The sequence below is a fragment of the Drosophila guanche genome, unplaced genomic scaffold (genome assembly GCF_900245975.1).
Source record: "Drosophila guanche unplaced genomic scaffold, DGUA_6, whole genome shotgun sequence".
NCBI classification, from domain to species: Eukaryota; Metazoa; Arthropoda; class Insecta; order Diptera; family Drosophilidae; genus Drosophila; species Drosophila guanche.
Window position 1 is genome coordinate 1,226,229 of NW_022995759.1, and position 27,300 is coordinate 1,253,528.

The 27,300-nt window shown below is 35.9% G+C and overlaps 1 protein-coding gene across 3 annotated transcripts in view; it reads left to right on the top strand.

Moving 5' to 3' along the window:
• The first annotated feature begins 710 nt into the window (after positions 1 to 710).
• LOC117590660 (protein pangolin, isoforms A/H/I/S) overlaps positions 711 to 27,300 on the top strand; it is a 48,185-nt gene continuing 21,595 nt past the window's right edge. The window contains exons 1-8 of one of the 3 annotated variants that reach the window (XM_034283513.1): positions 711 to 1,454; positions 4,184 to 4,548; positions 4,660 to 4,705; positions 10,322 to 10,419; positions 18,421 to 18,532; positions 24,533 to 24,620; positions 24,900 to 24,980; positions 25,063 to 25,212. In XM_034283513.1, the coding sequence (XP_034139404.1) occupies positions 4,384 to 4,548; positions 4,660 to 4,705; positions 10,322 to 10,419; positions 18,421 to 18,532; positions 24,533 to 24,620; positions 24,900 to 24,980; positions 25,063 to 25,212 (740 nt within the window). In that variant the 5' untranslated portion in view covers positions 711 to 1,454; positions 4,184 to 4,383. The remainder of the gene's footprint in view (positions 1,455 to 4,183; positions 4,549 to 4,659; positions 4,706 to 10,321; positions 10,420 to 18,420; positions 18,533 to 24,532; positions 24,621 to 24,899; positions 24,981 to 25,062; positions 25,213 to 27,300) is intronic. The other 2 variants (XM_034283512.1, XM_034283511.1) reach the window with 2 other exon arrangements.

A 27,300-nucleotide genomic window follows, 5' to 3' on the forward strand; every position in this document is an offset into this window, starting at 1 on the left:
CGAAATATATATGTACACGTATAGTTTAATGGCTAGCAACGTTTTTGACCTAATTTCTGAATGAGTTTCATCATATTCCATATCTCCAACTCTCCGTTTTTTATGTACACTTTTGCACTACTGCCCAAATTTGCTTCAGCTCCTGAACGATCCAGGCTTCTCCTCTGAAGAAATTTCAGCAACTTTCTCAGCGCTCTGTGGATCTCCATACTTCCATTTATGCCATTAATTCGGCGCAAAGTTCATATTAGCATATATTCCAAACCAACCAACCAATTTCGCTGTAGCAATTAAATAACAAAAAAACAAAAAATTAAATAAAAGCAAAATGAGGTCATGAAAAATAACTTAGCTTATGGTGAATTGATACATCAAATACAATGTCGTAAACAGTAGCAGTCTTACGTTTTATGCTAATTTATTTTGTATTAATTTTTTTATTTTCAAACTTCATTTGCAAACATTCAAACAAAAGGATGTCGTGAAAACTAGCCAATCTTGTGGAGAATTTATTGATAAATCGGATAAAATTATAGTTTTAGCGCGTAGACTTCTAACTAGCTAGTAATATCGAAAAGAACATCAAAATCGAACATAAAAAAATGATTTAAGATTTACGGTATATTTTTAAAATGAGAAGGTATATTTTGGTATATTTTTGAGGGTCTGACGGTATATTTTATCGATAGTTTCGCGGTCACACTGCACACATAAAATTCAAAATTGGTCCGAGCGGTTGTGGCGGCGCGAGATAAATTGAAAAACTTTAAAAGCAAGTGAAAACAAAAATAACGCGAATGTGTTTTCTGAAAATCAACTCGGCAAGGAAAAAATTAAAAAAAAAGCCGTTGATTTCGTTTGTAATGTATACAAATAACGGTGAATAATAAATAAATGATCAAATCCCTATCTTATCTAGGTGGTACTATATAAAAACAATCCTGTGTTAAGTACAAAAAAAAGGGGGATCTTGTGGTTGGGCTGGTGCGTCGATTTGTGCTTTGATGAAATCATAACCATATTATACAGATGTTCGTGTGTGTCTGTGTGTGCATGTATGTAAATCTGAAAAGAAAGATACAAGTGTGCGCGACTGAGTGTAGTGGATCGTGCATGTATGTGTGCACACACTAAAGTGATTAGTGTGTGCGTGTTAGTGCGATCGACACAAGAAGTGTGTGTGTTGACTGAGTTGAAAACAGATGAAAATACATAAATTAATACACATGGTGTTGTATGTTTGCAATTTGGATTTTAAAGTAAATTCTTGTAAACGCTATCTTCCGTGTTTTAAAAAGTCTTAAAGTTCGTTTTCACATAATGCGTACCTAACGCGAAGCATGTGGTTGGCTTGGCCGACGGAGGTACAACAAAAACTGTTCAGCTGAGACAAAAAAATGTTTGGCAGTATGTACTACATTGTACGATCGGATTCGGATTTTAAAACATATTAAGTAAGTTAATATTTTATGCAGTTAAGTAGTTTTCAACTAAAACCCAAACCTCCCACCCACACACAGCAAGTACGATGAAAATGTCTACATTCATACAAAATCGTAAGAATTTATGTAGATGTAATATATGTAATTGGACAGTGTTATACAAATACATGCACATACATACAAATGACTGCGGAACAGAATACATCGCATCCCTGTTTGGTTTGTTTATTTATTTGCTGAAAATACCTTTTCTGTATCTTTATTCCACGTTCTTCTCTACCTGTTGATATCCCACAATCCACAATCTTTTCCCTAAATAGAAACTCGTTGTGTCATTAGTCTTGCCGCCGAACCGATGCAAGCGATGTTGTTGTTCAACTGCCCCTGTCTTCAACGGTCGACGGCGGTTATTGTTTTACCTTGAACTAATATGTAGTTAGTATTCCCTGCTGTGAGTACCCATAAACAATCTTTTGGAATCGCTATGAACGTAGTGATCTGTGAACTGGCAGGCCAGGGCAGGTAGCAGTGTCCGAATATCCAACAACCAAACAACAGATATGTTGGCACCAAACATTGTCAATACTATTATTTTTTCCTCTTTGCTTAGCTCAGCAGAGTATTTTATCCGAAAGAGGATTGAGAGAGAATTGTCCGTGCGGGTCGGTCGGGTCGCTGTTACAAATTTCTTAAGCAGCATTCGGAATACATTTTCTGAGAAATGGTTGCTTGGGTTCTTGATGCTTGTTGACGTTGACCGTGACTGTGACTGCACGGACTGGGACTCGGACGTACCCCACGTGCACCATATGTATGTAGGCGTAATAATTTGGATTCATGTGAAATATTTACATATGTATGTATGTACATATGTCGATTGAATATGCGGTGTACATAGAAAAATAAGTACTCGTTTGTCGTAGAGGTAATAATAATAAATAATAAAATAACACAATAAAGTATTGTTCATGGAAATTGTGCATGTACATACATACATAGTTATGTATTTTTGTATCTACATATTTCTAAGCCAATTCGGTAATGCTGTGGAAACTATGAGAACCACGCCATAAAAATAAAAAGAACTCAAAAAAATTTTTTTCTCGAAGAGTAAATAGAGTGTATTCCGAGTCGATTGAGAAATGTCTGTCTGTCCGTCCGTCTGGCCATCCGTCTGGCCGTCTATCTGATGATATATCAGAGACTATTAAAAGCTATCAAAGGGCGAAAATCTGCTGTATCCACAATTTTAAAGATAATGAAAACTAAAAATGTAATTTCGTAGTGAATGGTAATATCTGTCAGATCACCGAATTGGGTTTAGATTGGATAACACTATCCGACCCGATTTTGCCGCTTTGATCCTGACCAACTTTTAATGAAAGATATGGGCTTAGAAATGGTTTGATGATAAGCTAAAAGAGCGTGTTGCCATGAGAAGTAATGTAGGTGTAGATGACATATGCAGAAAAAAATTTAAAATGACAAATGTAAAATTTGAAAAAAAAACCACCCGTCTTAAAATAATATAAAAAAATTTAAAGTTTAATGAGTAGGAACGATTGTCAGACGCTTTGTACGCTTCACAACGTTTATACCCGGTACCTTGTCAGTGCTCTGTGCCGCCTTAGTGGTTTATTTCGAATTTGACATTTGTCATTTTAAATTTTCCATCAGGACAATGACCTAAAACAGACCAGCTAGGAAGCTCGAAAAGGTATAGAATAACAAAGATATGAACCCTAGAGAAAATCTTTTAGCAGCATTTAAAAAATATTTTTCTAATACGAAATTAAATCAAAATATATTGATATTTGGGGGGTCCTGCCAGATTTGTGGAAAAAAATACCCCTGAGAAAATGCGAAAATAAGGTTATTTTTTTATGACAAGACTCTGAGTCTTTGGTGTGGCTTCCAAAAGCTTAAAAAAAAATTAACCTTTGAATCAACTATAGAAACCTATTTTAATGAAAACTTTGCGAAATTGCTCTGTAATTTGAAGTTTTTTTGTAACTTGTATGAAATTAGTGCTGAAATTATTTTAGGACTAAATTCGAGTGTAGCTCGAACTATTTTAAATTTGCAATTGTATATTCGTTTTACCGGTACATGTATATATCTATGCAGAGGATAGCAGAACGTCATTTGGACAAAAACCACATGTACATGTGTCAAATAAAGCTGTTTTCTATAAGTTGGACGACAATAAAAACGATCGATCGACAGAGACCCGCAACTAGCATTTCCTTCTTGTTTAAATATACATAAATACGTACGTAATGTAGTCTTCTGTGTGTATGCTTTTGTTTACTGTAATTTCTACGGTGGTGGTGGTAGCACATGAGATAAGATTAAATGGGTAGTAACCCTAAATAAAAACACTCGACAGTGGAACACAATTTATCTTGTTCTGTCTGATTTTATAGCTAAAAGTTGGCCAGACGCTCAAAAAATTAACCTATTTAAGTTATGGAATCTTGACTAGACTAAATAAATGTATGAATTTGAACGCGTTCAAAGTTCTGCTAGTTTCGTTTTAGTGTTGTGTGCTTTATTTTAGAACAAGTTTATCTAACAAACAGTCTGGCGTTATCTTACATTTATGCACATACATATGTACACATGATTGTGCAACCATTCATTGTATGTTCTTTCAACTTATTATGAACACTTTTGTATCTGAATTACGCTTTTTTATTAAGTAAATTAACTAACTAGGCTTTTAAATTAAATTCATTTAGGACGCTTTGGTTTATCGAGCCAGTTCCGGAGATCACATTCAATCAAAAGCATGGATAAATCACACTTCCAGAAGAACCATATGCGGAACAGTAAAGTGACGACGACAGTCAATCGCGTATGCGAGGCGAGCATAACCGGCATTATTTAGGCTAACTCGACTCAAACGCCGGTAAGCTTTAAAGCTGGAAAGGAGTAAAACATGCCGCATACACACAACCGGCACGGGTCATCTGGGGATGATTTATGTAGTACCGACGAAGTCAAGATATTTAAGGACGAAGGAGACCGCGAAGATGAGAAAATATCATCCGAAAATCTTTTAGTCGAAGAGAAGTCTAGCTTAATAGATCTAACCGAAAGTGAGGTAAGCATAGATTCTCTAAACAAACTATTTATAAAGTTACAGATACTAAAATTCATAGCGCTTTAAAAGTTAACATATATATTTGTTCTATTTATTTATTTTTCTATCTAGGAAAAGGTCAACAAAACAGTTAGGCCGGACCACAGTCCTGTTTTCAGTAAGTATATATTGAATAAATCCATATAAATATAGATATATAGCATATAGCACATGTACAGATATGTACAGATATACTAAAGAAGAGGTAGAGGCCTTTTGAGGTAAGATGAAGTGTTGAGACATCTATGAGATACATTATAATACATACATATGTACGTACATTTATTGAGTACAAGCATATGTAATTGACTGGATTATTTTATGTGTAAATAAGAAGCGTTACCTTATAAAAATATTAAACGAAGAAAAACGTTTCCAAAGCAGCGTCACTACTGTTATACCCGATACTCAGTCAGTATTCATATAAGTATACCACTCTGGATCTGCAATTCGCTTCATTCCCAGTTCAAGATTGTATAACAAAGATGGCAGGCAGAAAAAGTTTCCCTACATTGGTGATGAATTTCTCAGTTAGAATTCCATTATTTTGGCTGTTCTTTGGTATATTATTGCGCGAAAGCAAATGGCAACTGAATGATGCTTTTCAGGTCTTTAAAACCATGCTTTAATTGTTTTGGGGAACATAGGATAGATTCAACATCCGTCAATAACATCCAGTTGCGCTTCATTGTCTTGTTTATTGATCGTTCGATCATTTGGCAGCAACGTCATACATAGATACATATGTACATATGCTCCTGCTTACTAACTTGGCTCATCAGGGGAGATGATCATCAATAACATTTCTGTAAATATCTACATATGTACATATATGTATGCACAAATGTACCTAAGTACCATTCAGTGACGGAAAAAATAAAAAATACTCTGCATCAAAGGTGCATTTATTTCCTCCAGTCAATAAAATGGTCAAATGAAACTAGAGTCAATTTGCTCAGATTTGTTAGGAAACCTCATACCTCATACCTCATATTAGGCACCTTAATACAACTTCCCACGACCAAATGCACCCACGACTATATGTAATTTGTAATCGACTTAAATCAACCTATTTCATATAGTACGACTACTAACCGGTGCATTGAGATCGCTTTTTAAATTTTCCGAAGTAAGAAAGAATTATTTTTTTGATTTGTGCACAAGTTGGTGTGTTGGATTAAGCTGTTGTTGCGTGCATTCTTCTGCATATTTCTCGTTTTTTTATACACGGTACTCGAAGAGTAAATAGGGTATATTGTATTTGTGTACAAAATGAATGTGTGTAACACACAGAAGGAAACGTTTCCGACTCCATAATGTATATATTATTGATCAGCATCAATAGCTGAATCGATTGAGCCATGTCTGTCTGTCCGTCCGTCTTGTTCAGCGCCTGGATCTCAGAGACTATAAATGCTAGAGTCACCAAATTTTGCATCCAGATGGCTGTATGCTCCCACTGTTACAAGTGTATTTCAAAGGTGGGCCCCAAAAGGGCGAAAACCTGCGTACCTGTACCTTATGGTTTTTTTTCGAATTTTACATTTGACACTTTCTACATCTTTATATTTTTTCTACATCTGTCATTTACATATACATCTACATAACGCACCCTACAGAGACTCGGCGGAGGCAGAGGCCGCACACTACAGAAGCAGAGTGTGAATGAGAGAATGTGAACAACACAACAAAAGCTGGTGGACAGGGTGGGTTTATCCACTGCAAATTAATTTCTTCATTGTGGCTATAATAATGATCCTATCGGATCCCAGTTCGGTTATCTGATAGATTTTAGTGCACTTTTATCTTCAAAATTGTAGCTTTGGGATGTTTTCCACCTTTTGCGGGGGCGGCGATAATTTTTTAAATACACTGGTTTCAGTGTGAGCATACAAACACCTGGATGCACAATTGGGTGGCTCTAGCTCTTATAGTATCTGAGAACTATCCGAAAACAAAGGCGGACAGACGTACAGACAGACATGGCTCTATCGACTCGGCTGATCAAGAATATATATACTTTGTGGAGTCGGAAACGTTTCCTCCTGTGCGTTACATACATCCTCTTTGTGCACAAATACAATATACCCTATCTACTCTTCGAGTACCGGGTATAAAAATATCAATGTTTTGTTCAACAATGATGCACCTACCATCTCAAATCCTAAAATTAGTCAAGATAATGAAACACTTTCTTAGTTTTAAGTTAAGTCCATCGTTCCACCTATACCTTATGCATGATTATGCCCACGGTGGAGAGTAGAATACATATAAATACAAGTATACAGCAATTTGTGCTTGTGGAAGTGCTTTCCTTGTATGGTTTTCACACAGTCTGCTATGCATGAGTTCATGTGTGTATGCAGTGGGGTCGCAAAACGGTCTGGCAGCGAACTTCGAAGATGAAGCTGAAGAGAGCATTAAGACGCGGCATAAGGGAGAGAGATAGAGAGAGAGAGACAGATGGTAAGGGGCATGGTAAGGGATAAATAACCGGCTGGCTGCCTGACTGTAGAGCTGGCATGGTGCTAACAAGGTGATCGTTCGTCGACACGCTACTTCACTTCTTGTTTTCTGTGTTGATATATTTTGTTTTATTTTGGTATTCTGTTTGTACATAATTGTATCTACAACAGAACACACACATAAACATACAGGCATATTCACGTGCGGATGTATGGTGGGAACATATAAAAAACAAGTTAATGTATAAAAAATAAAGCGCAATAAATAAGGTATGGATGGTAGTTCCAAATTCTAATTAAGTTCCACACTGTGTACGTCCGGTATTTGTTTTAAGCAGTTTAAAAAATGTGTATACATAAAAAATACATGTGTAAGTAGAATATCCATACTTTGCTCAAATTCATATTTACACACATACTGTGTAATAGATGCATTAGTAAAAATCAGCCATCCACACTCTTTCAATTAATAAGAAAACAGTTAACGAGCTTTTCTTCGGTATGGCAAGCATGTTGATTCCACAGAACAATGTTCAACTACACGTCTAGTTTTAAGGGGATCCTATATACATACGTATGTATGGATATATATACATATGTACATACATACTATTAAAAATTGTTATAAATGTAAATATGTACACACGAACGAGCTAGTAAACGAGGTAAGGTAAATGCATGTTATTATAGTTCATATGTACATGTATACACTATTTTCTTGAACACAGACTTCAAAGTATGTTTTCAGTATATCCTTCAGAATTAACGAGTTTTCGTACAATCGGCAACTCTTTCGCGCCACTCAGGGCCCAAGAATTTTAAGTCGCTGGCCGGCCTTTATTCTGATGATCAAAATTTTCGCTTTTTCTGACGCTGTCTGCCTTCTTTTTGGTTTCCTCATCTAGAATTGTCGGTTCTTCCTCATAGCATTTTGATTTAGAATGTTTTGAGTTTGGGTTATATTTAATGGTTATGTTACATAGGAATGTATTTTTTTACTTTTATGCGCAGTCTGCAATTTTTTGCCTCTTATTTAACAATCTCTTTTTTTATAGAATGGTAGAGTGACACGTTAATTCTTTGATAATTGTATCATATTCATAATACATCACAATCGTAATAATAATACAATATTCACCACTTTCAAAGCTATTTTTAAGACATTTTCAAATTTAAAAAATGATTCCTTTCTAGAAAGCCTGAGTCTACTCATTTGAAACCAAACTTTACAAAAATACCCATGAAAAATGCTGTTCAATAAAATAGTAGTACATTTTATAAAATCGAAAAAAACCCAAACTCAAGTTAATACATACTATTTTATGCAATACATGTTTCTTGAGGTTTAATATTTTGATTTCATTACTTCCTTACTCCCGCCTGAACAATTGGCTGAACAAATGTAGCTCAGCCGTCTCTCCATAGATTTTGAAGATCATTACCTTAAACGACTCCCAGTTCATGCACCTGTTCATAAAAACGAGAAGGGACGTGTGAGACGCTTCTTACGCGTCACTGCTTTTATACCTGGTACTCAGATTTCTCATTTTTTCTTCATCTGACCTCTACAACATGGGTGATCTGATAGATATGGTCATACCCTACGGAATGCCGTTTTTATTTTTTTTATTTTCAAAATTGTAGCTTTGGGAGGGTTTTGCACTTTTGCTGTGGCAAAAAAAGGGGGTGAAGATCAGTGTGGTCGACACTTGTACAAGTGGTTACAAGTGGTCAAGGTCAAGGTCTTCAATATCCTAAAAAGTTATGAAAACAATTTTATATCGCTCAGAAAGTGTTATGACAGTTCGTAGACGACTGACTACGCATTATTTAGTAGTAAGATGTCCCAAAAAGCAACGCCTTTGGTTCTGAGAGTATATGGATGTTTGGCTAAAGCTTGTAGAAACGCATGAGGCTGAGCTCTGTCACAGTGGAAAACGAGAAAGGACGTGTGAGACGCTTCTTAAGCGCCACAACTTTTATACCCAGTACTCAGCCTGTATATGTGTCCCTTAGGCCTTTTTATACCCGGTACTCGAAGAGTCAATAGGGTATATTGTATTTGTGCATAATAACGGTTGTATGTAACGCACAGAAGGAAACGTTTCCGACCCCATCAAGTATATATATTCTTGATCAGCATCAATAGCCGAGTCGATAGAGCCATGTCTGTCTGTCCGTCCGTCTGTACGTCTGTCCGTCCGTCTTGGTGAGCGTCTGGATCTCAGAGACCATAAAAGCTAGCGCCACCAAATTTTGCATCCAGACTTCTGTATGCTCACACTGTTACAAGTGTATTTAAAAAATGATCCCCGCCCCCGCAAAAGGGCGAAAACGTCCCAAACCTACAATTTTGAAGATAATTACGTAGGGAATGACCATATCTATTAGATCACCAAATTGGGATCCGATTGGTTCATTATTATAGCCACAATGAAGAAATTAATTTCCAGTGGCCAAACCCACCCCGTCCCGAAGCTTTTGTTGTTTTTTCACATTCTCTCATTCACACTCTGCTTCGTTCAGTGTGCGGCCTCTGCCTCTGCCGCGAGTCTGCAGTGTGTGGGTCTAGGGAAGGGGGCGAGCTAAAGGAGCGTGTTGGTGTGAGAAGTGTTGTAGATGTAGATGACAGATGAAGAAAAAATGTTAAATTTGACAAAACACCGCTAAGAAGCGTCTCACACGTCCCTATTTTGAAATACTTGCACTCAGCACTATTGTTTTAACGAACAGCCCATTTCAAGAATATCCTTAAAAAGTTATGACAAACAAGAAGGTGGAATGCAAATAAGTAGGGATTTATTTGGTTTTCTAAAGCCTAAACTCTAGTCTATTCAAAAAGGTATCACTTGTTTAATTTGAAAGCCAGGAAGCCTCTCAAAACTGTCTTTGAATGTGAGGACACATTTAACACAACTATACATATATATATCATAGTATACATACCTATGTACATAAGTATTTATGCAATCTTAGTTTGATACACACATATGAATGCACGAGTATGTATGTAACCTTATGATTTTTTCGAATTTTAAATTTTACATCTTACATTCTACACCTGTCCTCTACATCTACATACATAACTTTTGACACTAGGTAGAGTGTGCGAGCGAGGGAGAATGGGCAAATAAAATAAACAAAGCTGCTGGAAGGGTGGATGCAATGCTCTATTTAAGGGTGAAATATTATAAATCGAATGACTATTAGACTGATTGGTAATGGTAATCACAATTAAAGCAAATTTCCTTTTATTTCTTTTGTTTCAGATAAACTAGAACCCCACACACCAAGCTTCAACATGGGATACTTGGTATCGCCGTATCCGTATGGAAACGGTACTCCCAGCGGATTACCAGTGACGATGGTAAGAAAATAAAACTTTTAATTATTTGAGTCATTCAGCGCTTAGCCAATTTCCCAAATTAATATCTTAAAATGGAAAAAATGCTTTGCATCTAGGTTACGTCCAAGTTAAACGTTCGTTGAAGCTTTTTTATACCCGGTACTCGAAGAGTAAATAGGGTATACTGTATTTGTGTGAATAACGGTTGTATGTAACGCACATAAGGAAGCGTTTCCGCCCCATAAAGTATATATATTCTTGATAAGCATCAATAGCCGAGTCGATAGAGCCATGTATGTCTGCCCGTCTGTCCGTCCGTCCGTTTAGAGCCACCAAATTTTGGCTCCAGACTGCTGTATGCTCACACTGAAACCAGTGTATTTCAAAAATTAGCCCCGCCCCCGCAAAAGGGCGAAAACTTCCCAAATCTACAATTTTGAAAATAAAAGAAAACTAGAAACGCCATTCCGTAGGGAATGGCCATATCTATCAGATCATCAAATTAGGATCTGATTGGATCATTATTATAGCCAGAATGAAGAAATTAATTTTCAGTGGCTAAACCCACCCCGTCCCGCAGCTTTTGTTGTTCGTTTTACATTCTCTCATTCACACTCTGCTTCTGCTTCACTCGGCCTCTGCCTCTGCTCTCCCCCTGCTCTCCCCCTGCCGCTGCCTCTTCCGACTTTTAACCCTCCCCGTCCTGCAGCTTATATTTGTTTTTTTTTTTTGTGTTCGGGCGCTGCCTCTGCCTCTGCCTCGAGTCTGCAGTGTGTGGGTCTAGGGTCTAGGGCGGCGAGCTAAAGTAGCGTGTTGGTGTGCGAAGTGTTGTAGATGTAGATGACAGCTGAAGAAAAAATTTAAAATTTGACAAAACACCGCTAAGGTGGAGATTAAGTGCCGGGTATAAAAGTTGTGACGCGTCAGAAGCGTCTTACACGTCCCTTCTCGTTTTTGTAATGTATTAGTAAAGCAAAATTGTATTATTTATATTTTCTTACGTCAAACGCATTACGGTTCTTATCTGTATAAGAAGAGTTGTAAAACGTATATGTATGTATTGTTTACATATGTATGTATGTATGTATGTATGTATGTATGTTTGTATGTAAATATGTATGTATGTATTTTTATAATGTATTTTGTATGTACATTCTTCTATGAATACAATTTGTATTATTCTGTTTTATTTTCATCATCAAAACCAATTGTGTAAGTTGCAGAATAAAAATAAGTTGCAGAATAAAAAGAGGACGGACGTGTGAGATGCTTCGTACGCTGCACAACTTTTATATCCGGTACTCAGCCAGTATATCTGTCCCTTAGGTCTTGTTATACCCGGTACTCGAAAAATAATTAGGGTATATTGTATTTGTGTGAATACGGGTGTATGTAACGCACAGAAGGAAGCGTTTCCGACCCCATAAAGTATATATATTCTTGATCAGCATCAATAGAAGAGTCGATTGAGCGCCTGGATCTCAGATACTATGAAAGCTAGAGCCCCCAAATTTTGCATCCAGACTTCTGTATGCTCACACTGTTACAAGTGTATTTAAAAATGAGCGACGCCCTCTTCCGCCCCGAAAAAGGGCGAAAACCTCAAAATGCTACAATTTTGAAGATAAAAGAAAACTAAAATCTATCAGATCACCGAATTGGGGTCCGATTGGATCATTATTATAGCCAGAATGAAGAAATACATTTTCAGTGGCTAAACCCACCCCGCCCCGCAGCTTATATTTGTTTTTTTTTTTGCATATTCTCTCATCCAGACTCTGCTTCGTGTAGTGAGTTGCCCAATACTAACATTAAACTCATCTGCTACCATTGCTTCTTGTTGAACATGAACAACGTAAACAATCGAATAAACAACGCGTTTATAAAGCGTTCATGGCTAAAAAGGTGACAAACACATTAATTTGGCAGGACCTTCTGAATTGGAAACGGAACGAGTATATACAATTTAACCCCAAACCAAATCGACTCTGCGTTTGGCGTAAATTCAATTTATCGGTGTTCACCCACAGTGTCAGTATTTACTATTGTAAGTCGTCATACGGGAAATGGACACGGAACAGCAAAGAAAAATCTGACCAGAGGGCCTGGCGTTTTCATTCAATACATACATACATATGTACTATACCACAAAGACTCCAGGAGCAAAACACTGCTCCCTCTTCTTGTTTAAGTGTTGCTTGGCTCAGCAGTTTCACCTCACTCTACTTTCTGCTTTCAAATGTTAGCTTTATCTCGGTGGGTCTTTTTTCACGAATTACGAGTAACTTCGGACTATGAGAACTTGGCTACTTCTTAAACTAAAAAGACAACAAGTTAAATGTAAAAATAACCTAAAAGAGCCTGAGGCAGACTGGTATCGTAAATATACTATAGATATTATAAACATATCCAATATGACATTTTTAATATAAGAAACAAAGTTCCGCTCTGTGAACCGTCATGTACGGGGGTGAAACTTGCCAGTTTTCTTGGAGCTCTAGCTGTCACAATAGGCTTTCTCGGCTGGTTTCAAGTCCTTTTATACTATGTCTACAAATTTGGTTTAATACACCACTTTGGAAAAGGTTTTGAATTTGAGTTATGGATCAACATTAGCATTGCCATTCATTGACGGCGGTCAAAACTGGCTCTAGCTAAAAATGTAAAATTCAAATAAAAATATGTGAGTATGGTAAATTAGTTACCTTTCAATCAATTTGAATGAAATATATGAAATGTTTTTTCTTTACATATGTATATTTTTGTGGGCTTGATGGACCTAGGTGCACATATGCAAGCTATGTTATTGCCAGTAAAGAAATTCGCAACGTTTCTGTTCCCATATATAAACGTACATATATTGTTTATCAATAGCAACAATAGCTTGAGGTAACGTTGTTCGTTCCGTAACCGTTCGTTCTCTCGTAGTGACCATACGGGTTTTTATTTTGCGCCCCGAATTTTCCGTCATTTATACCTGGTACTCGAAGAATAAATAGGGTAATTGTATTTGTATGAATAACGGTTGTATGTAACGCACAGAAGGAAGCGTTTCCGACCCCATAAAGTATATATATTCTTGATCAGCATCAATAGCCCATGTCTGTCTGTCTGTCTGTCTGTCCGTCCGTCTTGTTGGGCGCCTGGATCTCAGAGACTATAAAAGCTAGAGCCACCAAATTTTGCATCCAGACTTCTGTATGCTCACACTGGTACAAGTGTATTTAAAAAATGAGCCCCGCTCCCTTTCGCCCCCGCAAAAGGGCGAAAACCTCCCAAATCATTCTGTAGGGAATGACTATATATATCAGATCACCAAACCCACTCCGTCCCGTAGCTTGTATTTGTTTTTTTTGTTCACATTCTCTCAATCACACACTGCTTCTAAGGTATGCGGCCTCTGCCTCTGTCGTGGGTATACCCACCCTGTCCCACAGCTTTTGTTGCTTTTTTCACATTTTCTCATTCACACTCTGCTTCGTGTAGTGTGCGGCCCCTGCCTCTGCGCCGTCTCTGCCTTGTGTGGCTCTAGGGAAGGGTGGCGAACAAAAGGAGCGTGTTGGCGTGAGAAGTGTTATAGATGTAGATGACAGATGAAGAAAAAATGTAAAATTTGACAAAAAACCGGTAAGGTACTGAGTGTAGTACTGAGTGCCGGGTATAAAAGTTTTGACGCGTGGGAAGCGTCTCACACGTCTCTTCTCGTTTAGAATACGCATTTGTAAGGAACATCACAACTTTGCGACCTTGATCTACATATGTAAATATCTATTCAAACATCATTAAAACGCGTTATAGAAATACATGTAAACATATAAAATTATTGAAGTTAATTTAAAGTAACCATTAAAAGTACGAAAAAAGTTTCTCTTTAAGAATTTAGATTCTTTAAACAAAAGCGAATACCACCAACATAAAATGTACATATAAGTACACACAACTTTTTTGCTCCACCCCCTTTGACGGTTGTCGGTAGTCTCTTTCTCTGTCGACTAATGTAAGCGCGACGTTGTTCTTCCTCCGATTTTCCAGCTTTGTTGTTCGTACCTTGCGTTCCTTTTGTTTTTTCTCTCGCTCTCTCTTACATACGAATGGATGTCAATGTAGTAGGAGAACATGCATATATTTACATATACACATAACGCGGCATTCTTGCAGGCACTCGTGGCAGTTTCGAATGTAGGAAGCAATCTAAAAGCCCAACTCAGTCGATTGAAACAATAAAAACAACCCCCCTGGACTAACGAGTATTAGCGAGTTTTTATTAAACGAAACCGATTGCAACCCCAAAATCAGTTCACGATTATTGTTTCAGACAATGGCGTCAAGTTACGATATTCGACAGCTAAAGAACATCCCGATAATCTCTAAGAAAAGTCTAAGAAAGTTCAAATAGTACACTTTGCTCCGTCAAAACATCTCCCTTTTTACCAGCGCATTGGACATAGTTATAAAATCTAAACTACAAAAATTATGTTTTTTCAATGAACAACAATACATTTTCATTGACATCTTGTATCTCTCAGGTGAAAGAAAATGAAATTTTATATGATTTGTATTTTGTATTGTATTTGTATTTTGTAATTCAATGACAAAATATCTAAATGATCTAGTTTCTGAGTTACTCTTCAACATTGACTACAGAAAACTATCCAAACTAAAAATTGAGAACTAACCTGGGATAGTGTTCGATTGGCTTTCATAGAGATTTAAGTGTCACAAGATCGCATGAAAAAACAAGGCGAAACAGAGTTTTGCTTACTTTTCTTGTTTTTGTTTTCCTTGAATAGGGATACGATTGGTATTGTGGCGATGAAGATTCAGCTATTGAAAAGCTGCACCACTTACATTCTGGGCTTGTTTTATCTTTTAACATAAGTGGTTGTCAGAAAAAAATGTACGAATTTAAGGTTGCATTTAAAAGAAAAAACGTCCATAATTTAGTTTTCCACGATAACATGGTGCTATAATGTCTAAATGTCCACAATGTCAGTGAATGAGGAACTTTAATTTCGGAGCTGTATGCGGTGCATAAAATGCTAAAAAATAATTTTTTGGGCTCGATAAAAAAAGATTAATTGTCGCTACAAATATTAATTTAAAGTTATATTTTTTCCAAATATAGTTTTAAACGAGAAGGGAACGCTTCTTACGCGTCACAACCTTTATTCCCTCAGTAGTACATCTGTACCTTATCGGTTTTATAAAATTTTACATTTTACATGTCATCTACATTATCACTTCTCACACCAACACGCTCTTTTAGCTCGTCCCGCTTGGTGGCTCTAGCTTTTATAGCTTCTGAGAACCAGACGCTCAACGAGACGGACGTACAGACAGACATGGCTAAATCGACTGGGCTATTGATTCTGATCAAGAATATATCACACTCCCAATCAGTTGAATAGAGTTTTCAAAATTCTAAAAATCCAGCAACGAATGCTAGTGCAAAAAATTTATTTTTCCATTAATCAAGACTCTTTTCCTTTATTAAAAACTACTGAATTCGACTTATAAGTAAAAAGGTTTTTTTATGAATTATTTAGTGTAAATAGCCCGTTTTAGCGATCACTCTAATAGACTCAATAATGAATATTAGGCAAAATCTTTCAAAAGCTTTGTAATACATATTTTTGTATGATGTTTGGACCTTAACCAATAATGTTTGTGGAAAGCTTTTTACGCGTCACAACTTTTATACCCGGCACTCAGTACTACATCTGCACCTTAGCGGTGTTTTGTCAAATTTAACATTTTTTCTTCATCTGTCATCTGTCATCTACATCTACAACACTTCTCACACCAACACGCTCCTTTAGCTCGCACCCCTTCCCTACCCACACACTGCAGACTCGAGGCAGAGGCAGAGGCCGCTGACTACACGAAGCAGAGTGTGAATGAGAGAATGTGAAAAAAAAGCAAAAGCGGCTGGACAGGGTGGCCACTGCAAATTAATTTATTCATTGTGGCCATAATATTGATCCCATCGGATCCCAATTTGGTGATCTGATGGATATTGCCATTCCCTACAGAATGGCGTTTTTTTCTTTTACCTTCAAAATTGTAGGTTTGGGAGGTTTTCGCCTTTTTACGGGGGCGGAAGGGGACGGGGCTCATTTTTGAAATACACTTGTATCAGTGCGAGCATACAGAAGTCTGAATGCAAAATTTGGTGGCTCTAGCTTTTATGGTCTCTGAGATCCAGGCGCTCAACAAGACGGACGGACAGACGTACAGACGGACGGACAAAACAGACATGGCTCAAGCGGCTCGGCTATTGATGCTGATCAAGAATATATATACTTAATGGGGTCGGAAACGTTTCCTTCTGTGCGTTACAAACAACCGTTATTCGCAAAACTATATATATAAAATATTTAATAAATATTCTTTCTTCGTATTTAATATAAAAAAACTTATTGAAAAGATTAATTATGATAAAAGCTCCTTTAAAACACTGTTGAACTTAAAAAAATATATTTGATTAACTGGTTGAATGATTGGATAAATGTAATTTGATTGGAATCGCTTCAACGTGCGATTGCATTTTGCTAAGCACTTGTCTACCTTAGCAATAAATTGTAAATTTTCCTTTAAATTGTAATAGTTTATTCTTTGGTTAGACAGTTTTCGTCAATACTTTTTAAAAGAACAACATTTTATAGTTGCCGGCCTCCAGCAGCGCTTTATGAGTGAACTCATACAAATTTCACAGTTGGCGAAAAGGGGCAAAAACGGGAAAAAAGCATTGACACCACACGATTCTATAATAATTGGTTAATAACAAGTAACTTGAACCTCTGTGCAGTGCAAAAGTAACATTCCACAGAACGTGCAATAAAAAAATGCAATCCTAGCTAAAAATACACACGAAAAATACATTTGAAAATGATATAACTATACGCAACTATCAGAAAACATGTATTAACAATTAATTAAAATACTTTGACCAGCAATTTCCATATTTTAACTTTTATTTAAACTTTGAAATCGAGTTACACTTAAAGTTGAAAGTTGTTTAATGTTTCCCGCACTTTTTCACAAGTCAAAGCTCCTTAAAAATCAGCCGACAGCTATGGTACTCCGTAAAAATCTTCTAACACCAGTTTTATGCTATATTCAAATATTTTACCAAAAATTACATTAATTCCAAAAATTCGGCCTTTACTCATTGTGCAATGGCGAATATTATGCCAAATTATTATACAGATTTCAATAGAACTTGAAAAGGAATCGAACACATCTTCGAAAATGCACTTTACCATTATGAAATTGTAATATAGTCTTGCAAATGTATATTACTATATTCGTAATAATCGGAAACACATGAAAAAGTAAATCCAACACAGTTAATGAATGCAATATGAGCTGAGAATGTAATGTATACAATGAACAATCTCGCACACCGGCAATATCTTCTAGGCCGAAAGGGGTGGCCGTGGTGTCGTGTCGGGAGCAACCGGTATATACATAAATATGTATGTACATATGTATGTATGTAAACCAGCGTTGGCGGCACGTTTTATATTCATTTAGCGGCGGCAACATCAAAGGAATATTTTCAGTTTTGCTGACTTGTTTGCCGTTGTAGCCACTGTCGCTTGTTATTATTACTGTTTGTATGTTGTTTTTTTTGTTTCTGTTTTATTCATCAAGCCACAACAAGTATGACGACAATATCAGTGATAAATTTTACATTGTATCTATGTAAATATATACATATATACGTTTTAGTATACTATATAAATATTTATTTGGAAGTATACATGTACGCAGCCATTAACGTACAGATGCACAGTTATTCAGAAATAACTGTTTATTTAGCAAACATATGTACATTGAACATAGAAATGAATTGGGTTCCTATTTTCAGTTATATTAATTTAGTAATTACCATCTCGATTGGGTCTGTATAAAGCTGTACATATGTATGTATCTAAATACGTCCTCCTCTAAGTTATGCAATACGTTTACATATTTTATATAATTAATCTAATAATGTATTATAACCTATATTTTCAGGCTAACAAAATGGGACTACCTCCATTTTTCTGCCACAATACTGACCCACTTACAACACCACCTCCTGCGCACTGTGGTATTCCTCCTTATCAATTGGATCCCAAAGCAATGGGTAAGAAATTCTTTGAGAATTTTTGTTTTGTTTAATATTCTGGGTACGAATTTTTCCATTAATACATTTCGTGTTCTTTTCGAACTAGAACGTGGTAGCCGGTTTAGACCTTCGATTTGAATACGTACAAATGTATGTACATATGCATGTACATATATATCAGCTGAGATTGTTTATCTTGAATAAATAAATTATCGTCGTTCTTTATAATGCTCTTAATCATTTAAGCTCTCAGAAGAGAAAACACTAGACAATGTTTTTGCTTATTTAATGTACATGTATCATGTGAGAAGTTTTAATTTATTGAATATTGTACATGTTTATTTAAAATAACGGGTTTCTTTTAAAACTATTTTTAATACTCAAAACGTATCAACATTTTTCTACAATTTACTTAATATCAGTAGTCCAGTGAGAGTATACGGTACCATTATTATACCCGGTACTCGAAGAGTAAAGAGGGTATATTGTATTTGTTGGGAATAACGGTTGTATCTAACGCACAGAAAAAAACGTTGTTTTCCGATTTTACGTCCTGGTAAATCCAAATATTGACGTCTACTCCCCACTATCTTAGATGACATTTCATTGCCAGTTTGAGTAGAAGCACTGTTGATTTGAAGGCATTCTGAATAAGCCTGGACTCTAAACGTCCTACATTTTTCTTAATTTACTGAAGAGATTTCCATTTCTCAGAAGAACTGTACTACAGATAGTACAATTCTTTTTTCTGTCTAGCTAAATAATTATTTTTAGAAGTCAATAAAAACCAGCAATCCTTTTACCAAATCCTGTTAATATCCTTAAAAATTGAAAAATTTCATCTCGTGTACTAAAATTTAATAAATAGGGTTCTGCACTAAGTTTGGATTTAAATGATTTGCAAAACTGTTATCTTTAAAAACATAAACAATTGGCAGCAGTGCAATAAAAATCATTCGAGATATATGTATATGTATGAATGATCATAGAAAACCAAACCAGATTGTATCCATTGTTACATAGCGTTCCGTTTTTGTTTCATGAACTTATACTTGATATGCGGCAGCAAATTTAATTCAATTAGATAGTTACGGATTGCTCTGTAGTTACAATTTATTTATATTTATAATTTCTAATCATTATCCATATCCTATCCTTAGTCGTTGTAGAAGAGGTATGCAAGCGGCACCGCTTTCCTTAGCCCCCCTTCCCTTAGTGGGATCTAAATTTCTTCAACTCATGTTTTTGAGACTTTAAAATATTACCAGCACGAAAAACAATTTGCAGAAAACAAATACAATCTGATCCCGAAAGGATAAAGCTAATAAAGCATTAAGCTGAAACGGAGATGATTTTCAAAAACCTTCAGCATATATATGTCTTTCATACATACTATAACGGTTATGGTTCAAGAGCATGACCGATTTCTTATTTAGAGACCTTTCAATTCTTTCCTTATTAGCTGAAATACTTACCAAGCTTTTTGCACACAACTTATCATTTCCGGTATATGCTTTCTCTGCAGCAGAAAAAAAACTACGTACCTCTATTATGTTGTTTGAAAACTACACATTTTAAACAAAATAGTATTCTGCAGGAAATAAATAATTTAAGTTTTTAGCGCAAGCATTCAAATAGTTAATTGTTTTTTTAAAAAGTTAGCTTCGTCATCTATTAATATCCCTATACAAAATGTGAGAGCAATTATTTATTATTTATACTATGAACTTTGTACATGTATGTGCTGTCGTTGTGGTTATACTGCGGCTATACTACTACTTGTACACCCTTATACTCTCACTCATTGGGTATGGGCAACCGGGTAACCCAACCGCGAGCTATTGACTTTCTCACCCTCGACCTCAAAGACGAAATTCAAACAAATTATGAAATAATAATTGCACATGATGCGATTTTATTTGTATACATGCTATAATATGGGATTGATCCATCCATTCTGCCAAATTTCCCTCGTTGTTTGCTTGTTTTCTGTGGGATTCGTGGAGGGTTGAAATCGAGCATGGACTCAGATTTAATGGGTACCAGCGGCGTAAATAAAAGGCATGCACTTAAGAGGTCCAATGGATTACACGGTTTTATGAACGTTTACAATGGCTGCGTACTAATAATTGAATAACACAATAAAATCTCAACTAACTTGAAGAGTGTAAAGCTACAGGGTTGATATGTGGTTACGAATGGGTACAGTGGGTAGGGTACAGTAATCATTGCATTTTATTTCGCCTTAAATAATTATGAATTCGAGTCGATTTATTTATTTTCTTAATTTACAAAATATCTTCAAATAACCCTTCAAATAATAAGTACTAAGACTCGTCTTAGGTGCTTTTTAGGAATGGCATAAATACGTCAAAGCATCTTTGGACGAGTCAGGATGACGGCAGTAGAAATAAAATATCGAATAGCGTGTACATATGCATGTCCATGAAATGATTAAACTAAAATTTCAACTAACTAAAGTTTCAATATTGTATAAAGGACTAATTGCTGAACTATTAGTAAAAAATGAAGAGGGGCGTTTTCCTTTTTAAGAGGACCGCCCTTTGCGCGGCGTGGTTAAAAGAACGTCGTTCATGACCTGCAGTGCAGTGTTGTGTTGGATTTGGCTGTGGCTGGAAACAACCCCCGTTTTCCTTCCATGGCATGACACTCAAACTCGGAACTGTAAGTCGGGTGGTTTGTCACGTTTGCAATCCCTGTCGGCACATGGCTCTCTAGATCTCACAGTAATGATATGCCCAACATTAAGTAGGCACATCGTAGATTAGATCATTGGTAATTTGATGATATCGAAAATACTTTTAGTTTTCTCGAAACCTTATTTTCTAGTGAACAATCATGCGAATACAGATATGCATACATCGAGCATACAGCATACATACACATGTAAAACTTTTTTGTGTTATGCAAATGTATGTTTGTGAAATACCGCGCGTAGCATTTATTTTTTATTTAAAATTTTTTTATTGTTAAGTTTAGTTGTAGGTCGAGTGCACCTAATGATGTCACAATAGTAGTCGCTATGGGACAAAGGTAATCACATCGTTTAATGGGTTCTACCCTTATTTGAATTTGAAATTGATAGTAGTTCACAGAACAATTGCATCGAGTTTTAGGGTGGCTCAACAGACGGTAACAAATAGCTGGGGGAAGAGATTACTAATATGATATGAGCCAACCCCTTCAACGGGATGGGATGGTATGGAATATCTGACAGAGTACCTAATGAATAAAAACATGTTGCACAACCACATAATAATGACATCTTTTTGTCGCTAGTTCAATTCAATTCTGGAAAGGCATGACTCGTCCCCTCTGGCACACGTTGCTGCCCGCGGGTGATTGCAGCGAACGTCCCCGGTCCCGTCACCCTTCTGGCAGTTTGTTATGCTGCCGCATCGTGTAACAATAAAAACTTGAAAATGACAACAATGGCATAAAATGTGAGGGCTAAAAGAAGAACGACATCAGCGGGACATGAAATAGAAAGGACAACAAAATTTCAATTAAAAAAAAAAACGGCACGAAAGTAGAAATGAAAATGCTAAATAATCCTATATTTACACATCTACTTTACTCCCGACAAGCGAGAAAATTCATTTCCAGCCCTTATAAACTATTGTGTACATTTGTACATATAATGTACGTGTTTATGGCACTGTTGTGGGTAATCAATTATATTTGACGATATAATTTGTGTAGAATTTGTGTTTAATGCATATTCTTCCCGAAACGCTGAAGATTTTAAAGAGATTCAAATCTCAGCATGTTTTTTGATTAAAATCATAATAGTTGTTATATTTAATTGTATTACTTATGTTGTCGTATATGTACATATGTACAGCTGTGAATAAGATAAAAGCACCACCACCAGAAGCAATTTTCAAATAGTTTCCCAACGCACATTTTTAACTTTAACGAAACTTTAAGCACATTTTTATAAAGGAAGAGTCTTACAAATTTGGAAACAACAAAAAATCATATTTTTTGTAAGGCTTTTCAATTATTTAAGGAACTTTAGTGAAACTGGTCAAATTAGGCGAAAAAAATAATAGCACCACTTTTGAAAAATTGATTTAAAATTTAAAAAATAAAGAAGAAGTAACGAATTTCTTAGCTAACACTTTTTAACTATTCTAAATCTATATTTATCATTCAAGATTTAGTTCAGTGTCCTATTTTGGGCAAACATCAGATGGCATGGAAGCCACTAAGTCCAGGCATAGCTTTTGGGGAGCTTTGGACCAGGACTCTTAAATTTGTTCTCAATGTGATTTTACAGTGGTTGGTTTGGAAGCAGCAACTGCCTTTTAGATGGCGCACCACAAATTTTCTATGTCAGGCGACTGTGCTGGGCACTCTCACGCGTTCAGTGTTGGCCCCGAACAGTTGCTTTGTTTTCATACTTGGGTTATTTTCCAGTCGAAAGACCTATTCTAGTGGTATTTCATATTCTGCAAACGGTAGCATTACAGTCTCCATGATATCCACGCACACGTGCTGATCCTTAATGGTTTTTATTCAATATATTGAACCTACTCCATAGTAAGAGAAGCAGGCCCATACCATTAAATTAAACCTTTTATTTTTAATGATTTTCTTTGGTGTACTGGCGTTCCTTGGACGTCATAAGTATGATCGAGATCCCTTTTCAGTAAATAAAACACTTTTTACTCATCTGACATTAAAAATTTCCTCCATTTTAGGGATGTCCAATTGGCATGCTCCCTTGCAAACATCATGTGCTTAGTAATATGTCTGGCGTTTGAAAGTTCGAGCGTTTTTGGGCAGCAGGCTTTTAGGCTATGTTGTCTAAGATATATCCAAACTTTCTAGCCCGTCGCTTTTATTTTAAGCTATTTTTTTAATCTCGATATTTGCTTGAAGGGAACCTTATTGCTCTCATGAATCAGCCTTTTGACCCTAAAAGCGGCCATAGATCGTTTTCATCCACGTGTTTCACACTTTTCTTCATCGTTTAAGACGTTTTTAATCATTTTATTGAAACTTCCAACCAATTGCCCAAATTCTCTGTAAGTTTTTACGTCAAATATACATTTTTTTTTGCTGAGGTCGCGCTTCTTCGCATTTCAGAGCTTTCCACGTCTTATTGTAATGATTATTATTAGCTTTTATAATAGAAAAAGTGAAATATTGTTCAAAACTAATTCGTGGTTTATACAAAGTCAATTCCGCGAAATTACGGAGATTCACCTAAAATAGTGCTAATGGTGCTATTATTTTTTTTCGCCATATTTGTGGTATTTTTTAATAAATAAGTTAAGAAAATAAATATAAAAACAAAAATTTAAAGAAAGGCAACATATTTTTGTTAATGGGGAATACTTAACTATATGAAAAAAAACAAAAAAAAAATTTTAAAAATCGAAACATTAATTGCTTGTTTTTTGGCCAAGAACAAAATGTGTTGTAGTGGTGCTATTATTTTTTCGCAACTGTATGTATGTACATTTGTTTGTAAAAATGCACATTCCGTGACAATTAAATACGGAACATTAAAAATTTACATATGTACAATGGTAATTTGGTAATATTTTCACAGTCTAAAGAAACGGTGAATTCGAATTTTTTCAATTGCTTATGCAGTTTAGCAACAAATGCAAGGAAATGCATTTTCATGGAAATGCTCATAAAAGAATATTAATTCCAATATTTTTAAATGTGTTGTATACACCATAGGGTACAAACAATACAAATACAATACATACAAAAAACAGAAAATTCAACTTTTTTGTGCATTCTCAATATAAATCTCATATGTTTAAATAATACAAATCATGAAAGTGCAGAGTCTTCGAAATACCAAACTTTACTATACTGAGCATAGTATACTCAATACAGTATAGTATACAACTACAACTACCTACATGATATGCACGTATATTGCCTTGTTATTGTTTCCTAATCTTTTGCGGAATCTTGATTGTATAAACTGTATGACTTACAATGTGAAAAAATTACTTATTTTATTTTCAGGTTTAACACGTCCCGCTTTATATCCGTTTGCAGCAGGCCAATACCCTTACCCAATGCTTAGTCCTGATATGTCTCAGGTTGCTTCCTGGTATGTACTTTACTTAATTCCTTTTCATTTCATGGCAGTGTTCCGCTGAGCGTGTGCCTCAGAACAATGGTGTACATGTAAAATGTCTTAAGGTTACCTTATGTTATAAGGTTATACACAACGCTTTGCGGAACACTTAATTTGTATACCCTCAAAAAGTTTAGGGGTTTGTGTAATTGATTTGCGGTCAAAGCAATGTGGGTAACAATATTCTGTTATGCTTCAGAGAATTTTTTGAATATCTAATCGACTGATGATATCTTGTATTTATTTTTACAGGCACACACCATCGGTATACTCAGCATCTAGTTTTAGAACCCCTTATCCTACATCAATACCAATTAACACCACGCTTTCAAGGTGAAAATTAAGATTTAGAATTAAAGTTCAATATCCATTTTTATAATGCAGTTAATAATAACGTTTAACATTTATATTTTAGCGATTTCCCATTCCGATTCTCACCGAGCCTTCTGCCTTCAGTACACGCTACATCACACCACGTTTTAAATTCCCATCCTTCCATTGTGGGTGCCAGTTCCAAACAAGACTGTGGATCTCAGGACCCAACAACGAATAATCGTTATCCAAGGTAAGACATGGATTAACCAAGTGTGTTATACTATTTAAAAGCTTTTATTAACGTTATATTTACAATTACTGCGTGTAAACATGTGCAAAAAAGTATATACATACAAAAAATTAATATTTTGGATGTCAATAACAAAATACCCCTCCTCGCTAGCATTGAACATTTAGCGTAATATATTGACATTTCAAATATTTAAATTTCCATCCAATCTGGAATACGTTCGAATAAAATTGTTCAGTTTGTTCTTATTGGTAGTGTATTGTGTATTTGTACAGAATGCTTCCACCACGCCATTGAAATTTTTTCTGGGTGGGCGATTTACAGACGCCATCTTTAATTTAGCCATAGCTCACTAAAGAGTGGACACACACACACATACACATTTCAACAAATGGACATACATCCTAAATATATGAACTCTCTCATTGGCCCTCTCATTGACATAGCGTCTGCGCATATGACTCCATCCCCTAAATGAAACACGTTACACGAACTACTTCGTAATGTACCCAAAGCACAAGAATATGTACAATATTTTTAAAGAACATTTTGTTAAGGGTTGTGTGACACTTTCTGGTGTTAGAACGCTTACTGTAGTTTTTAAGACTATGCTAATAAGTAGATATACTCGCGTATTAAATTTAATGCTGTGTGCTACTTCTGAATTCCATAAATTAATTTTCTTTCCTAGTATTACTATTATATGTATGTATTATGTATTACTATTTTTCCGAGACGTCATGAACAGAAATGATTAAAAATTGTATTCATGTTAGTTAAATGAGTATGTTATTTTATGTAGCCAAATAGAAAAAATAATGTTTTCTAAATTATTTGACCATTATTACGCACCGTTTGACCCATTGGATCTAAATTCGATTTGTGAGATTTTTTAGAGAGATTTTTTCATAAACCAAGCGATTCGGCCGGGACAAATTCGGATATGGTTTTTGCGGCGGCAGACTTCGTCGATAGTTAATGATATATTGATATAAAGTTTATAAAAGTCTCTATAAAGGGGCTAAGTTTTTCCATAAATATAATTCGTGCTTTTTAACACTTATGGGCTGGTATCCAGCACCACAAAAATTCGAGAAAAAAATTGGATATCTATTTCCTTTGTGCGTGGAACGTAACTAACACAGGCATAAGAATCAGCTGTGTTTGGTACATGTGTACTGCAGTGGCAGTTTAAAATTCAAACTGAAATACAAATTAACAAAATGAGTTGGTGTTGAATTGAGAATGCATTTGGCATTTGCCAATAATGCATACGGTTTGCCAATTGTCCATTATTGCCAAAAGAGCACAAATAGTAAATAATTAATTTATTAATTTCAGTAAAATGATTTAATTTTCAATACAGGCATGGGATGGGAGAAGTATTTTTTTGACTCCCGACGATCTATTTCGACTCTCTTTTACGTTTTTGTGCGCACTTCGTCACCTCCACCTCCTACACACCAGAAATAATTGTCAGCATATATTTCTTGCCTGTCTACCACCTGTTCTCTCAGTCCACAGACGTACTTCGTATCGATATATCGATAAGAAACTGTGGATTTTATTAACGTTCTGGATACTCAAGAAACAAATTGTTGGCTCAGTTTTTTATACCAGATACTCGAAGAGTAAATATGGTATATTGTATTTTTGCGAATAACGGTTGTATGTAACGCACAGAAGGAAAAGCTTCCGACCCCATAAAGTATTTATATTCTTCATCAGCATCAATAGCCGAGTCGATTGAGCCGTGTCTGTCTGTCCGTCCTTATGAGCGCCTGGATTGTTTCAAGTGTATTTAAAAAATGAGCCCCGCCCCCTTCCGCCCCCGCAAAAGGGCGAAAACCACCCAAACCTACAATTTTGAAGATAAAATAAAACTAAAAACCGCATTCCGTAGGGAATGAACATATCTATTAGATCACCAAATTGGGATCCGATTGGATGATTTTTATAGCCACAATGAAGAAATTTATGTGCAGTGGCTAAACCCACCCCGTCCCGCAGCTTTTGTTGTTTTTTTTCACATTCTCTCAATCACACTCTGCTTCTGCAGTGTGCGGACTCTGCCTCTGCCCCGAGTCT